The sequence below is a fragment of the Arvicanthis niloticus genome, chromosome 13 (assembly GCF_011762505.2).
Source record: "Arvicanthis niloticus isolate mArvNil1 chromosome 13, mArvNil1.pat.X, whole genome shotgun sequence".
In the NCBI taxonomy this organism is placed as follows: Eukaryota; Metazoa; Chordata; class Mammalia; order Rodentia; family Muridae; genus Arvicanthis; species Arvicanthis niloticus.
This window is the reverse complement of record NC_047670.1, coordinates 47240044-47256174: the sequence shown is the minus strand read 5'-3', so window position 1 is coordinate 47256174 and position 16131 is coordinate 47240044. Positions and strand designations below refer to the sequence as shown.

The 16131-nt window shown below is 43.6% G+C and overlaps 1 protein-coding gene across 5 annotated transcripts in view; it reads left to right on the top strand.

The window, feature by feature from the left end:
- The window catches only part of Col22a1 (collagen type XXII alpha 1 chain), a 235361-nt gene that overhangs the window by 154555 nt on the left and 64675 nt on the right, over nucleotides 1-16131 (top strand). For all 5 annotated transcript variants that reach the window (XM_076911446.1, XM_034516770.2, XM_076911443.1 and 2 more), the window contains 4 exons: nucleotides 7792-7827; nucleotides 9531-9584; nucleotides 10672-10716; nucleotides 14028-14075. In XM_076911446.1, coding sequence (XP_076767561.1) covers nucleotides 7792-7827; nucleotides 9531-9584; nucleotides 10672-10716; nucleotides 14028-14075 — 183 coding nt within the window. The remainder of the gene's footprint in view (nucleotides 1-7791; nucleotides 7828-9530; nucleotides 9585-10671; nucleotides 10717-14027; nucleotides 14076-16131) is intronic.

Below are 16131 nucleotides of genomic sequence, written 5' to 3'. Positions count from 1 at the left end.
TGGCAGCCAAGAGGCTGTAAATCAGCTCTTTAGTGCATGTCTGCCACTTGGGCTTATTAAAAGCTTCCTGGTGGATGAAACCATATTGCATTACCATAAATCTCATTGGCTAGCAGCCTAGGCTGGTGATGGCCTGAGAAGCTGCATGAGAGGATCAAGGACTTGCTGCTAACAGGTATGGTAAGAAGAGGTAAGGAAGTGATGTGTCAAAGTTACTGGGGACCATAGATCTTTGCTGAGCAGTCCAGTGTCTCTCTGTGTTCCATGCTAGGCAGCAAAGGATCATATTTAATATTCCACTCCTAGGCAAGGTAGGTTATCCTTTAAAGTTAAGGTAGATATCCCAACCATGAGGTTGAGAAATTATCTTTGTAATTCACCCTTAGAAGGTGACAAAGTGAGCCAGAGACAGGAAGAAAGCCCATATATGGTTTATTATCAAGCAGATGTGTATTGTGGGCAGCTGAGTCCTGCTGTTCTGACTCCTGGGTAACTACATGGTACACTCTTGGAGATTTTCTGTAAAAAGAACGAGGGATCTAGAGTGTTGATGTGCCAGTACCATAGCTAGAAATCTGCTCTCAGGAACTGGGCTTTGGGCTTGAGCCCCACATATCCCTCTGGCTGAAGAAGCCCTGGGACAGGAACATGGGAGAGATCAGTTGTAAGCTTTCCTCTGCCTCCTTCCTCTTGATCTTGTGCTCCAAACTTTTATCATTCATAGACTTTGCTACCTCCTGGAAGAGAGCCAGGAGCTTGTCTGTTGACCCTTGCTCCACGAGCAGACCCGAGGCAGTATGGTGATACAGTGGCTTGGGGTTTTAACTTCCTGCTTCTAGACCTCTTTTCATCTTCAAGTTGTCTCTGGTCTCCTTTTGGTAAGATTTAAAAGCTAAAGCATGAGCTCATTCAGACTTCAGGGAGATCAAAGTTTACGAGCTTGGTACCAGGAGCTCTGTAAGGACAAGGCTCTCTCTGACAACCACATAACCACAGGCTATTTCCTAATCTGACCATCAGTTTCCAAATGGAGCAAGTGCCTGCAATTTCAGCAGCACCACTGGGGGAACTGGGAGAATGGAGCATGATGCTATTGGTGGTAATGCCCAGCACCCTACCTTTGCTTCTGTGATGTCATCAAACATCTTCAGGACTTCTCAGCTGTCAAAGCCTGAAATGTCTGGAAGTTATCTGTAGGGATACCTTGATGAGTCAAGATGCCTTAGTGTGCACATGCACCACTGTATCCTTACAGCCCTCCAAATGGCTTTATAGCTCAAAAGAGTAGCTGGAAGCTTAAAGCCAAATGATTTCAGGTGAAGAAGCATTCCTATAGCTTCTATGGAAGAATGTAAAAATCATAGGACTGGAAGCCCCTGAAGTATGGGAGTTAGAGTAATGTCTTCAGCATTACCTGTCTCTGACAGGCAGTCTGGGAAGCTTCATGTTCCCCTTCTTCTTTGTCAGTTAATCCTCCCAACATCCTCCAGACATCACTGCTTGCTGGTGAGGAAGCAGATATGAAAATGTGAAGCCACTCCTCTCAAGACATGTAGAGGACATGGGAGGCTGGCCTTGAACCCTGTGTACTAAGAACAGATGCCTCAGTGGCTTGTCTAGCAGGAGGACATAGGGCATGTGTCCACTTCACAGATCCAGTCTTCAGTGCTTCTTGTGCCCTTTTACGACCATTATTGTTCCCAATCTTTACTCTGGATGGTGGCACTGTGGTGAGCCTCTGATTTGGGGCAACTGAGGCCCCTGATTGTTTCATGATATGCTAGAGACCTAAGCTCTCCTGACTAAGGAGAGCTAAGTTCTAGTTTTATGCAGCCAAAGTCATCATAAGAAAGAACTCTTGGTCCTGGGTAGAGAAAGGCCTTGGCTGCTGCTACTGTAGTCATTGCTTGCCATGTTCTTGCCAAGCACCTACCTGGAACTTCTGTGTTTCAACATGCAGCTGGCCCTGGCTTCATTTTATCTCCTTCTGCACCTGAGTGTCCACTTACATCTTTTATTTCCTGGCCTCTGGGTCACTCTATTCTGTTCCCTGTATTCTTTCCAGAGTGTAGACTTACAGCTGTTTTTTTCTGAACTGTAGTGAACCAGTTCTTATCTATTTGGAAACATTCAGGCCTTCCAGGCCAGACCTCAATTTCTCTTGATTCCCCTTTATCTCTAGTTCTCTTCTATGCAGAAAGTCTGGTACTCTTTATTTACCTGGTGCTTCCTCTGCATAAGGATATTTTAGCCAATGAAGGGTGACATGTATAATGAAGTCCCAAAGACTGTTTTGTTCAGTGATGCAATAGCCATCTTAGTTTCTGAAAAGACACTTTATGATTTATACACAGTGACAAAATTGCCTAACAATGCATTTGTCAGAATATATCTGACTTGAGTACATGCCATAGACATACAGATATATATATATATCACACAGGCACACATGCACAAATAAGATGACACATGGGAATGCATACACTCATTTCTACACTGGTGGCTACTGACAGATGCAGCTAATGTAAACTGATGAGACAGAGAGTCCCAAGGGCCTGGCATGTGCTGAACTTCTTCTATTTATCTCTGCTCTTGTGTTGTACTCTGGTCCCATCATCAAAAAGTTGATCATCTCTCTTGCTTTTGCTATAGGCATATAAGGAAGTAAAGTAAGTTGTGATTTTCCAGAACTTTTGTTTCTGTGTGCCTATGATGTCTTACATGCTAGGGAGACAGAACAGTGACTCCCAGAACTTAACATATGATAGTCCTTGTATGAGGCAAGCCACTCCCATGATACATGATTAGGACTCAATAGATCAGGGTTAAGAGATACCAGAGCCACTGAAATGCACCTAAGAAAAGATGGAGATGCTACTCAGAAGGAGGCAGATGAGAAAGTTTAAGAGCAAGGCATTTCACAAAAAAGGATGTCTTTGTGGAGGAGATGCCAGCCCCCCACCCCCTCCAAAATGCTAGGCTTTGCACAGAAGAGAACAAATTCCCTTCCCCATTCTCTCTGTCACCCCATCTCTCTTATGATACAGAATGATAGAAATACCAACAGTAGGAAGAATAGCACAGTGTATCTTCCTCACCCCATGTAGCCATGTGGCTATTGTGCTGGCTCCCTTTTATGTCAACTTGACCCAAACTAGAGTTATTTTGGAAGAGAGAACCTCAGTTGAGAAAATGCTATTCCCCTATCAGATTGGCCGGTGGGCAAGCCTGTGGTACATTTTCTTTCTTGATGATTGATGTGGGAGGGCTACACTCACTGTGAGTGGTGTAACCCCTAGGTTGGTGGTTCTGGGTGCTCTAAGGGTGCGCTAAGAGAGAAGGCTGAGCAAGCTATGAGGAGCAAGCCAATAAGCAGCATCCCTCCATGACCTCTGTGTTGGCTCCTGCCTCTAGGTTTCTGCCCTGACTTCCCTCAGTGACAGATTGTTGCCTGAAATTGTAAACTGAAATAAACCCTTTCCCTATCCCCAAGCTTCTTTTGGTCATGGTGTTTTACTTTAGCAACCAACACAAACCCTAAAACAGTCACCCACCAAGATCTCTAAGTTGGTGGTGCCTATTTTTTTTTTTTTTTCATCATCTTTTGATCCGTTTATTTTGGATCATTATCAGGAATACATAAACTCATCTCTACATATTTTTAGACTATATGAAAGATAAGAACATTTAAGTGTTAGTACAACTTCATCATCACACACAGAAAATGCAATGTCAAATACACTGCTGTCACTCACCTTTTAATTGTTAAATCAGTGCCCTGGTCAGCAAATTTCTCTATTCTTTGAATCAAGAGCCAAGTGCACAAATTGCTCAGTTTTAAAAAAGATCTTTGACTAATTTCTAATTTGTAGATTTCTCATCTCCTGTTCCCCCCCCACCCCACCCCCCGCTACTTGTTTATAGAGGAACTTAGGCTTATTGTTTGTTTCATAGAGATGTTTTAGGCTTGCTCACAGGATTCACTAATTCAGTAGTTTAACAGGAGCTGCCACCCTTGTAGGCCTCATTAGTTAGTATCCAAGTCCAGAGGCTTGATCTGACTTCAGGTTTGATGTTTTTGGCAAGACTTCACAAATGGCCCATTGCATTTCAGGAAGCACACAGGATGTCTGATGGGTCTCTTTCTGTGATGTTCACACCCTTTTGATGTCTAAAGCCCCATCAATTAACACATCAAGGGCTGCAAATTGGTGCTGTGATAGTTCTGTCAGTAGATTCTTCTGCCTTTACTAGCTGGACTGTTTCTCTATAGAGAGCTCCCTCCTCTACAACCCATCTACTCTGCTTACGTACCTAGTGTGAAGGGAAATTCTTGTGTCTTGCTAGGGAATGCTTTCACTTAATGTCTTTCAGAGATGACCCATTAGACTTTTGTTGGGATGCTTTTAAAGAATGCTTGAACGCAAGGATTTAAGTGTGTTTGGTGTTTTAACATGTCTTTTTGATGCTCAAATTGTTTTAGCTTACTTGTATAGGAGCCTATGCAAGTTGAACCTGAGTCCTTTGATACAGGCTTAGGAGCCTTTGGTAACTCCCTTGCTTGTCAATGGCTTAGAGGTCTAGGTTTGTAATGTATGTGCTTTGGTTAGATCTCTGACTATATCATCACTAAGCAGTAATAACTTTTTCTTGGTAGAAAATGGTACCAGAGGATGAATCAGGATGTTAACCAAAATGACTTTGGACCTGTATATCAGATTATGTGTTAGTTACCTCTCTAATCACTGTGTTGGGGTACCCAACAAAGACAATGTAAAGACTGGTTTGTTTTTCCAAGCTCACAGTGTGGGAGATATAGTTCATTATGGCTGTTCATGCATATCTATGGGATTAACTCACAGTTGAAGCAGCAAGAGGCAGAAACAGCTGGTGTCAAGCCCAGGCTACAACTCCCAGGACTCTTACAGCATCTACCCACTTCCTTCACCTCCATAGTGTTCTATAACTTTTCCAGTAGCATCCTCATCTGGGGAACAGGTGTTGAGAGAGGTGTGCTCCTGGACCATTACAAAGCCTTACGAGGAGATACATAGGTTTCAGAACTAGGAAGGAAATCATCATGTAATCCTCTTCCATGACACACTTAAAATATTTTTATTGATTTTTTTAAAATGTAGCACATGTATATAGTATGTTTTGATCATTTTCCTCCTCTACTTTTCCATCTAACTCCTCCCAGATCCATCTCACAGCCCATCTCAAATCTATGTCTTCTTCTTAAAAATTATTATTATTATTATTTTATAATCCACTGATTTCAGCTGTTGTGCTACCCATATACTCAAGTGTGAAGCTCTCCACTAGAGTGTGGTTGAACTCCCAGGAGCCACACCCATGAAGCCACCAACTGTCCCCAGTTTCTCAGTTGGTGGAGCTCATGGCTTTCTAGTCCCTCCATGCTGGAGTGTTCACTGGCTTGATCTTATGCAGAGAACCATAGCTGCTCTGAGTTCATGACCACAGTGTCCTGTCATGCCCAGAAGACACTGTTTTGCTCTGGTTCTCCCTGACCTCTCGCTCTTATACTCTTTCTCCCCCATCTTTTGTGATGGTCCACAAGCCTTGGATGGATGGTGTGCCATAGGTTTTCCATTTGTGTCTGAGCATCCCACTGACTTATTCTTTGCACTTTTGCCAGTTGTGGGTTTCCGTATTAATTTCCATCCATTCCACAAAAGCCTTGAGAGGTGTGCAGAATAGCCGTGGGCATGCTTTTTATGGGGCAGACATCAGGTGGCTTTTCTACTCTGTATTTCTACTCTTTATTTCTAATAACATGGGGGAAAGTGACCATTTAGCTTTGTATTGTAATTGAAAAATAATGTTTGGAGAGGTGACAGAATTTGCTTAAAGCCCAAAATGCTAATATTTGATAAAGCTAAGATTTGAAATAACATCTTTGAATGCAAAGCCTATCCATCAAAGCTGCATAAGAAAATAACTTGGAACCTGGTTTAGTGAGCAAGTGAAAGGTCTTAAAGTCGGAATTTAATTTGAAAACACACTAAAAATGGCACAGCAACATTCCTCGTGCCAAGAGCAGGCTGCCCTCATTACAGTTCTTTAAATAATATATTACTGCCCCACTGGAAACTATCTGAGAAAAACAAAATTCAGATGCATGATGCATTATGATTAGGGAATCTGTGGCCACAGAGCCAGGTACAGCAGAGATGAGTTTCAAGCCCATGATTTTACCTGTTTCACTTTAGCTAAGTTATTTAATATATTTCAGCTTCAGCTTCTCTATATCAAATGGATGATAGAGATGTCCAGAATGCAGGCATCCTGCTAGAGCTAACGTTAGACTGTGCGTAAGTGTGTGTGCGTGCGTGTGTGTGTGTGTGTGTGTGTGTGTGAGAGAGAGAGAGAGAGAGAGAGAGAGAGAGAGAGAGAGAGAGAGAGTGTGTATCTGATGCCCTACTTGGCATGGAGAGCATTAGTGGAAAGTCCCCTTCTTTTCACACACCTCTGTGTTTTTATCTGGTCTTCCTTGTGTATAGATAAGGAGTCAGCCATTATTGAGTGCTGTAAAAGTTTGAGAATTGGATAATAAGAGCCCATCAATAGCTAAGTGATGCCATTCACATTCCGCCAGCGTTTATTAGCTGAAATACTTCTGCACAGAAAAATGCTTGCTCATTGACAGCTGCATCCTGGTCTACAGTGCGTGTAGAAAGAGAGTGGAAACGCTTGTGTCTGTAGAGACCATCTGCTGAAACTCTGCTCAGTAGCAGAGTGTAGTGTTGTGGTGGAGAACCTGTCATACAAAGCCTGTGATGCTTTCTCCAGAAAAAAAAGAAAAAAAAAAAAAAGAAAAAGCACATAAATGTTTATGGGGTTTTGTTATGGTCCATTAAATGTTCAAATTTTACTTGTTTTGTTGTTGTTTTGTGTGTTTGCATGTGTGTGTATGTGTGTGTGTGTGTGTGTGTGAACTGAGAACCCTTCTCCCTGCCTCAGACAGACCTATTGCCCTCAGCACTCTGTCATCTTCGTAGATCTCTGCTTCCCCTGGTGCACCATTGTACACTTGTAAGGATGTGCACCTGCTCTCTGGCCGCCCAGAGACATAAGCAATAAGGCAATTGAGTACTTCATCAAAATGCAGGGACCCTGGCCTTTGTGTGAACATTCTTCTACCTCTTGGGAATACTTATCATGCTTTGTTGGGCACTGCTACAAGATGCAGGGAGTAGTGAGCTGAGGACAGTGTCATGATTAACTCCACTATGCAAGGCTTTCCCAAGTATGACAAGGTAAGTCCAGGCAAAAAGGCATGTCAGCCTTCTGTATGAAAACACTAGTCTGGTAGCAGAGGCTCATGGTACAGGCTGATCTGTCCTTGGAAAATTGAGAGTTACTCATTCATAACTTAAACTCTGGCCTATTCAGGAGGAACCAGTACCTCTCCAAGGGTTTGAAAGATGGGAAACCCTGGGCACACCAGAGGTGTGTGGAAGGGATGCAACAGGACTGAGGAACCATATGGATACAAGTGTGTAACACTTTTTCAGGAGAGGATCTACATTAGCAATACACTTTACAAAACAGAGCTTGGTAGCACATGTTTATAGTCCCAGAACTTGGGAAGTGGAAGCAAAGGGATCACGAGTTCAAGGTTATCCTTAGCTATGTAGTATTGAGGCCAGTTTGGGCTATGTGAGGCTCTGGTTCTTTGTTTTGGGTCTTTACAAATGACTACAGCTTGTTTAAATGGTGAGAAGAGCATTTCTCTTCGGTTTGTTAATTTGTTTATTTTATTCTTAGGGCCCCTCAGGACGACCAGGAGATAAAGGACCCCCGGTATGGTATGCTTTAGATGGAGGACTCTTCACCCAATTCTAAATCAGAGGCAATCAAAAGTCACTAGAAATTCCTCACACTAGACAGACTCTCCAAAATATGAGCATGGGCTTAGGGGAACATTGGGGAGGAAGGAAGTGGCAGGTTCAGTTAATCCAACACAGCTGTTTTATAGCTGGGCACACTGAGACTGGCTTTGCCTGTCAGCATCTCTCCATTATAGAAGTGGAACCTCAATTTAGTGAATTTAATCAAATGGCCAGAGGAACTGGTTTTGAATTCTGGCTTTACCCAGCCACAGAGCCAGGAACACATGAGAGGATTTCTCTTGACTTGTAACCTGGTGACAGCGACAGCTATGAGCTATCATGGGCATTTGTTGGGCTCCTTTTACACTACTACAACAGGAGAGCTCCCAAGATGCGTTTGTTCTCAGGAACAGCCACCATTTCTGGCAGTTTTCAAGCATTCACCGTATGGGTGCTGGTGCGTCTTCTGCGTTTAAGTCACCTCTTGAGCAGAGGAGCTACACATCACCAGCTGGGATCATAGCCAGCCTTTGGCTCTGGGCACATATTTTAAATTGATATTCATTTGTGTTTTCTGATTAAGGAGGATAGGAAGTCTTGTGGATTGTTTGCTATATGAGGAAACTAAGGCTCAGGGAACAATTGAGGTTTATGGCCATGGGATTTCACAGCAAGTTATACTGAGTAGTGCCGAGGGAGGTGGGACTCTGGATGAAGGGCAGGTTTAAGGAGAGATCTGCAAAGACCCCCAAGGAGGCCATTTCAGTTCCTGCAGAGCAGATAGCCAATGCCCCGGGAGGAGCTCATTTTCTACTTGTAAATCTAAGAAAATGAGATCTATTGCCTGCTGTCACCTCCCCCCCCCAGAAAAATTGTCAACACAATGGCAGTGATCTTAAGAAAGTGATCAGTGCTGTGCATGAGCTGAACGTTTTGTTGACTCTTGGGAAAGGAAGCTTGTTTAACCCATTAAGCAGCTCATGGGCCTGGATGCGCAACTCAAGGTGTATAGGAAGACATTCTGGATTGGTGCTCAGGCCTGGTTCTCCATAGGACCTGTGCCTCCCACTCCAGCAAGGGGCCACAAGGGGCTAATGTGTGAGGCTTGTGTCAGGCTCCTATGGAAGGTTTTTCTGAGCGTTGTATCTGTGTACCTGGCACAAGTCTCCACAGAGTGCATCCTGCCCAGTAAGGTTTGAGCACAGTGCTTTTGACACACGCATTATTACTAAATTTCTGTTCATGCTGCTGTGGTAGCATGCTCTGACAAAAGCACCATAAGGAAAAAGTCCTTTTTCCTAATTTAGTTCTGTGCAAGGTGCAGTCTGTTGTAGCAGGGAAGATGAGGCAGCAGGAGCCTGAAGCAGGTGCTTGCATCTCATCTACAGATAGGAGACAGGGATGAATGCAAGCTAAGCACTGTGTTCACCTTGTCCATTTGCTACAGCTCAGGATTCTCAGACCACGTTTAAGATGGGTCTTCTCTCATTGGTTAACATAACTGTGATAATCCCCACAGGCATGTCCAGAGACCCAGCTCTAGATTTCATTATGATGACACCTCACCAGCAGTCTCTCTACATAGCTTACCATTTGCATAGTCCTAGCCAGCTATAGCCAGACAAAGGTGAGCCCTGTCTTCTCACAGTTGGAGCCTGTCTTTCTTTTTATCAGGGATCTCGAGGCTTACCTGGATTCCCCGGCCCCCAGGGACCAGCTGGCCAGGATGTAAGTAAAGAGAATCACCATGGGGTTAGTCAGTGTTTCCAGTCATCCCATGTGAGCTCATCCAACCATCTCCTAACCTCCCTTGTTCAAGTGGCCAGCATCTGTGCTCAGACATGTTTCTGTGGAACCCCAGAGCATTTGTTTATATATTTTTAATTTTCTGTCAATTGTGACTTTTTGAATGATTCACATTTCTTTCTTAAGAATTATTATGATGTTTTCAGAACCCTGTATACTCCTGGGTCTCTAGAACACTTTTTGGTCAATTCTATCTTGATGACATAGGGTCTGATTCTTCCGTGGACATCTTCCTGGATCTGCTCTGTCCCCGTCTCCTCAAGGGAATTACACAGGCTCAGCTGAGACCTGTTTATGATGATGATGACAGACATCATTGGTCTTCATCTCCTAGTCTTTGGTCCAAGATCCCAGAGTTCAGGATCTGTAGGTCCCTGGTACTCAGCAGCATGTCAGGCACCAGAGACATTCGATCCACACTCACTGGCAAAACAAATAAATGGCAGCTCTGAGTTTTTATTGGGCAAAGATGCTTCCGTAAGCAGCAGTGCTCACAGTGTATCTCCTGCCTGTGCTTTGTTGGTCCCCATTAAACAGAGAAAGTACAACCCTCTTCCCTTCACTGGGTTCTATTTCAGAAAGGAAGCTCGTCTAGTTCTTGTTTCCTAACATGCAGGTTTACCTGTTCCCCTGTCATTCTTAACATTCTTGTACCCAGTCATCAATGAAAGCACTTTCTTCTCAAAGCTACTTCTACCCCTCCTGTTTGGAATAAAAGATAAAGACGGATTTGCATGTGAATGTGTGCTTGCACGTCCACAATGTACACAAGGTGGTTGTAGTTTCAGGTTCTGGAAGGGACTTATAGAAAGGTTTCCTTTGCCCTATACACTTACCACTGTCACTAGGAAAGCTCCACTAGGTCCCATCTTCAGAGTCGGGTGAATTACAGTTGAGTACAGCCAAGTCCAAGTTGGCTGAGGCAGAGGACGATGGATTGTCGGATGTATAGCACAGATAGAGAGGGCCTGGTCACTGCAGTGATGGCTTTCTTTCTTTTCTCTCTCAGGGTGCACCAGGAAACCCAGGAGAAAGAGGTCCTCCTGGAAAACCAGTATGTCACCTGCCGGGTCTGGATGAGTGCTGACTGTCAGTCAGGGTGCCAGCGAGAAATAAAGTGCAATTAAGACAGTTCAAGAGGCTTTAACGAGGGGACCAACTTGGGCAGAGGGAAGTCATTCGGGGTGCAGTGCAACCAGGGATATGCCATGGTGTGGAGCGTGTCTGCTTGTTTGCAGAGCCAGGTGGTGCTGACTGCAATGGTGGGAGGAGAGCTGTGGATTCAAAGCCACTGCTAGAAAGCCTGGCCCGAGGCAAGTGTACATCTACTTACCTTCCAAGCCCCTGACAGGACCTCCCTTTGGTCCAGTTCAGCCATGGACCAGCAAGGGAGGATAGCCCTGAGATATAGTGAAACAAGACACAAGACAGAGTATGGAACTAGTGTGGAAACAGGACAATAGTGGCATCCATTGAAAATTTCCAACTTGTCCATTATCTATCTTTTGACTGGCTTGAGTGCTGCCACCATTTAGACAGCCGGGAGTAGTTATTTTGGTTCCCATGAGAGTGGGAGACTGATTCTCTAAGAGCTTGAGGAGGTACTGACAGGTCCTTATCTTGGTCACAAGCCAACTGAAGATCCGACAGGTATCTCTGAGGTACAATAACCCCATCTTGTGGGACACATCCTGAATTGGTAGTGGTAAGAGAGAGGCACCAAAGGTTTAGCCAGGTGACCAGGTCAGTTTTGGCCTCTTTAAGGACAACACATGAGGCTGAACATGTCTGGGGATGGAAAGGGCCTTTCCATGAGGAAACAGATCATTATTAGAAGAAGCTAAGCAAGGTTCAGGAGAGTGTCCCATCAGGCCGGAGTCTCAGGCCTGGAGACTCATCCCACAGTCTACTGTTGGAATCAAGTTGCTCAGCTGGACAGAAGCTTCATCATGTCATGATGAGTCTGAGGGGTTGCTTGTCTTCTTGACCAGCATGGCTTCAAGCAAGTTTGCAAGGCACAGAGAGTATTGTGGACTCATGCAACCCTCCCGTTCCTGTTAGAGCTGGTAATCTCAGCAGAGAGCACGGCAAGAGTGGAATCTTGTTCTGTCTCTGGGGCTATGACACTTTTCATATGACACTTCCAGAAGGATGAGTATAAAAGTTACATTGGAAATGTGACAATAACTACTTTTCCATCGTGGGCCCAGCTGTATGACAGCCAATGAAGCTCTCTGTGACTTATATCGTCATTGCAGGACAAGGCCATAGCGAAACAGGTAGAAGAGTAAGACTCAGGCCAGAGGCATTAAAAGTGTAAATTACATTTGCCCGATGCTAGACCTTGACACCACCTTGCAAGGATAAACTTTCAGAATACAACAGACGGTGTAGGCAGTTGTGTCTCACAGATGATCATCAGAGGAGCATCACAGAGAGCTCCATCTTTCTCCAACTAGCCCCATCTCACATGGGGCTGTACAGTGAGTGGCCTGGAGAGCTGTCTTACCTTCAGGCAGGGCCTGACCTCTGCACCTCCCTGTCAATCACTGGTAGTATGGCTTCCCTATAAGTTCTAATGAATGTTCTCAGCAGCAGAAGCTGGGCATGAGCAAGGAAACTCTAGGTGGGCATAGGTTGCGTCCTCCTTGTTGTAACACATTCCACCATGCGTTACCTAATGTCATTGGGCCTAATCTCTACATGTGGCCGACTCCTAGAAAGCATTCATGACACCTGGCTGTGTATCTTATGTCCCCTGCCCTAAGGTTACCACTTTCATACCAAATCAAAATGACTTTCTCCAGACCTTTCATGAGGGTTACAGAAAAATTGATATGAGCAAGACCTTAATGAAATTATCTCAAAGCCATTCTGTTTTCTGTACTCACCCCCTTTCCTCTGTGCTTCTGTGAATAATGCCCAACACACTCAAAAGGATCATGCCAGATATTTAAGTCACCAACAACAGTATAAGATATCACATAGAGTACAGTGCTGTCTAACAATGTCCCACTGGAAGCTGTATAGACTCTCCTACCCCCTGCCCAACTCATATGACCTTCTCAGAAAAATATAAACGATCTCAACTAAAATAATTTCTTCTTTTAAACTAAAAGGTTAATAAATTTCTATTAGAAAGGTCAGATTTTTCTCCAGAGTATCTCATGCTGACAAACTGGGAGTCAGTGACTGTCTCATTCTGATAGACCATTAGCAGCTGCATGCTAAATGGGTTCTCCTTGCTATGTTAGTCACTCCACCACCCCCAAATCTGGGGTATTCTAGCCCCAGTGTTTCACAGAAACTTCACAATTTATTGCTCAGGGAGTTGATTGAATTGTTGAACTTTTCAGCCCAGGAGACAACATAAGTCTTCTGTAGCCACCAGCAATTAACTTCTCAAAGGCACTCAGATGGCTTGCCAATTACAGGATGAGATGAAGCCTCTGAGCTAAGGAAAATGGAAATTTATAGAAAAATTGTCTTGATCTTACTCTTTTCAAGGGTCATTACTATAGACTGATGTTGCCCCAAGCTTCCCATGATGTGTGATGGAGTCCATGCTCTGCCTGTGGGTTGTGCTATTGTGCTCCTTCCCACGGCACAACATTCAGTTTATAGCAGAGATTCCCCTGAGTGAACATTTAGAGTACCACTCCCCTGTAAGCTGTCTTTCCTTTTCCTTTTCCCCAAGTGTTCCTTGAACCCAGTGCATTCTGGATTCTACTACTATCCTGTGATGCAGGTTGGCTACAGGCATCACAGGGCATGCTCCAACTCAGCGGGTTTGTGAGTCCAGTGGCTATAGCATCTTACACACATACCTTCAGACAAGTCTCATTTCCCCTTTCCAGAACCAAAGACTGTCATCCCAGAATAAAGTATGTTATTTAAAATGGTTTTTTTTTTTCACACACAAGAGCTGAAGACACTGGTTTATAATCATAGTAGGCTATGAATAACAGCAATCGCTATTGGCCATTTGGGAGATTTGTGACAGGTGAACTGTAGGCAGTTCGTCATTTTGTTTCCCCATAAAAATCTATGTAATCTATTTTGGTTTGTTAAGGGCAGGAAGGGAGAATATGAGAGAGAAACATGGGAAGACTGGGATAGGAAGGCCTGAAGTCCTCTAGACATGTCCAAGGCTGGACAGACTGAGTGGCTACTGCTCTGGCATAGTCTCCTTTGGTGGTTACCCGGCTTAGGACTCTGTTAGACCTGCTTGTATCCTGTGAGTGTTCAAACCTGCTGTGAATACTCAAACAGCTTATACTCTGAAGGCCATTCACTCTCTGAAGATGCATGAAAGATACTATATGTATGCATGTGTCTGCACTTAACTTATTTTTACTTCAACAGGGCCCTTCTTCACTGCTGTCTCCGGAGGACATAAATCTCTTAGTAAAGGTAAAAGCGCATGTGTTAAACCTGGTGATTGGGGATTACAGGCCACAAAACTTTTCCCCTTCCTGAACAAATATTCAATAGTATTAAGAGTGGCAGCAACAACATCTGTTATGAATTCACTGTGTAACCAGTGTCTGTTAAATCCACATGATTCAACATGGTAGCCACCGACCACATGAATCAATGATTTGTTTTATGGGTATTTGCATTTTGCCTGCATGTATGAATGGGTACTATGTACATGAAGTACCCACAGAGGCCAGAAGAGGATATTGGATCCCCTGAAACTGGAGTTATATTTGTAGCTTACATGGTTGTGAGCTACCATGTACACGCTGGGAATAACACTGGGTCCTTTGGAAGAGCATTCAGTTCTTTTAGCTGCGGTTCCATCTCCAGCATCTATACACATCTACCTACAATTATGTACAACTTAAAGTTCAGGTCCTTGGTCATACTGGGCACACTATAAATTCTTAGTGCCCCTATGCATTTAGGAGCTTCCTTATGAGACAGTGCAGGCATGGAACAGAAGCTTTCCATTGAGTAATGTTCAAATGCCTGATGAACATTGTCTATTCAATTTTCAATCCCATGAGGTAGGTATGGCTCATGTTACTGTTCTGTATATGTGAAGCCAGAGACACAAAGAGGGTCAATTAATAGAATAGATCATTTAGGAAACAGAATCCAGTGTTCACAGACTATATGTACTTGGCCAGTATGTACAAGTATGTCTTCTGTTTGGAAAATGGCTGGAGGCAGAACCAAACAGTTGGTTTCTGGTTTCTGGTGGTTCTCAGGCCTATGGAGATAAAGACAGATGCTGAGCCTGTAGCCAGCCAGGACACTCCTGACTTGATGAAGGATATTTTCTTTTTCTGAGAGATACAAAGCACCTAGCATAACTGGACAAGAATAAAGTAGAATATGACCAAGAGTCCTACCTGAAAGCTGAATTGTGGAGATGCCCAAGTGTGTTGCTTAAGGGTCTTGAGTCTTGATTGCTGAAGAGCTGGTCAGGGCTACAACAGCCTTGGATTCATATTCAGAAAGAAGCACTGTGCTGATGGTGATGGGAGTGGAGGACTCTTGAATGGCTCTACTTCAAGTCTTTGTCTCAACACTATATTTTACATGGCTGTAGGTCACTACTTCTTATATTTTAAAACCCACTGAATTACAACTTAAGGTCTCTGATTAACATATGAACTCAGAGGGGGTATAAATTACAAAAAAAAAAAAAAAAAAAAAAACAACCAAAAAACAAATAACCCATGGAAAAAAATCTTACAACCTTTAATCTTCCTATACATTGAGATGTTTTAATGGAAAGGCAAATTTTATTAAACCATGAGGAGTAGACTAATAATACTTACAGATTTTTATTGACAGGAGAGATAGATTTTTTCCTGCACAAAGAGATAAGAAATAGTTATTCATTGCTTCAATGAATAACTTATTAAAGGATTTTATTAATTTAGATAATTCTTCATGGTTTGGTGGCTCTGTGAGGACCCGGGTTTGTAGCAGCCCCCATTCTTTAGTATTTAAACATTAGGTTATCCCAATCTGCATGGCAGTGATAACAGGAAAGGATAAGACTGTGAGGGTCAAACCTCACACTCCATTGCCACAGCACTGAGACAGACATTGACCCAATGTTGATTCTCCAGCTGCTATAAAGGATGCAGTTGTGTTTGTTCAGGCAGGCAGAAGCATAGTGGTAACTCAAGCACTTGTGGTCAGGGCCGGTGCTCTGTGCTTGGAAACCTTTAGAGCATAGCCTGCCCTATTGGATTTGGCTGGACCTGTGAAGCTGACCATCTTTTGCTTTGATTCTTGAGTCTACAGCCACTGTGATGCTTTAGGTTAAAGTTTGACAGTCTATTCCAGATAACTGGGAACTATGAAGGTGTCTCACACTACAAAAATAACTCATGTCCCTAAGCATTTTAGAACAACACATACCTCATCATGACAGCTTGGAGATTGCCTCAGTAGAAACCCGCCTTGTAAAATGGACTTCTGTAGTTAGATCTTTGCCCTGGGAGGC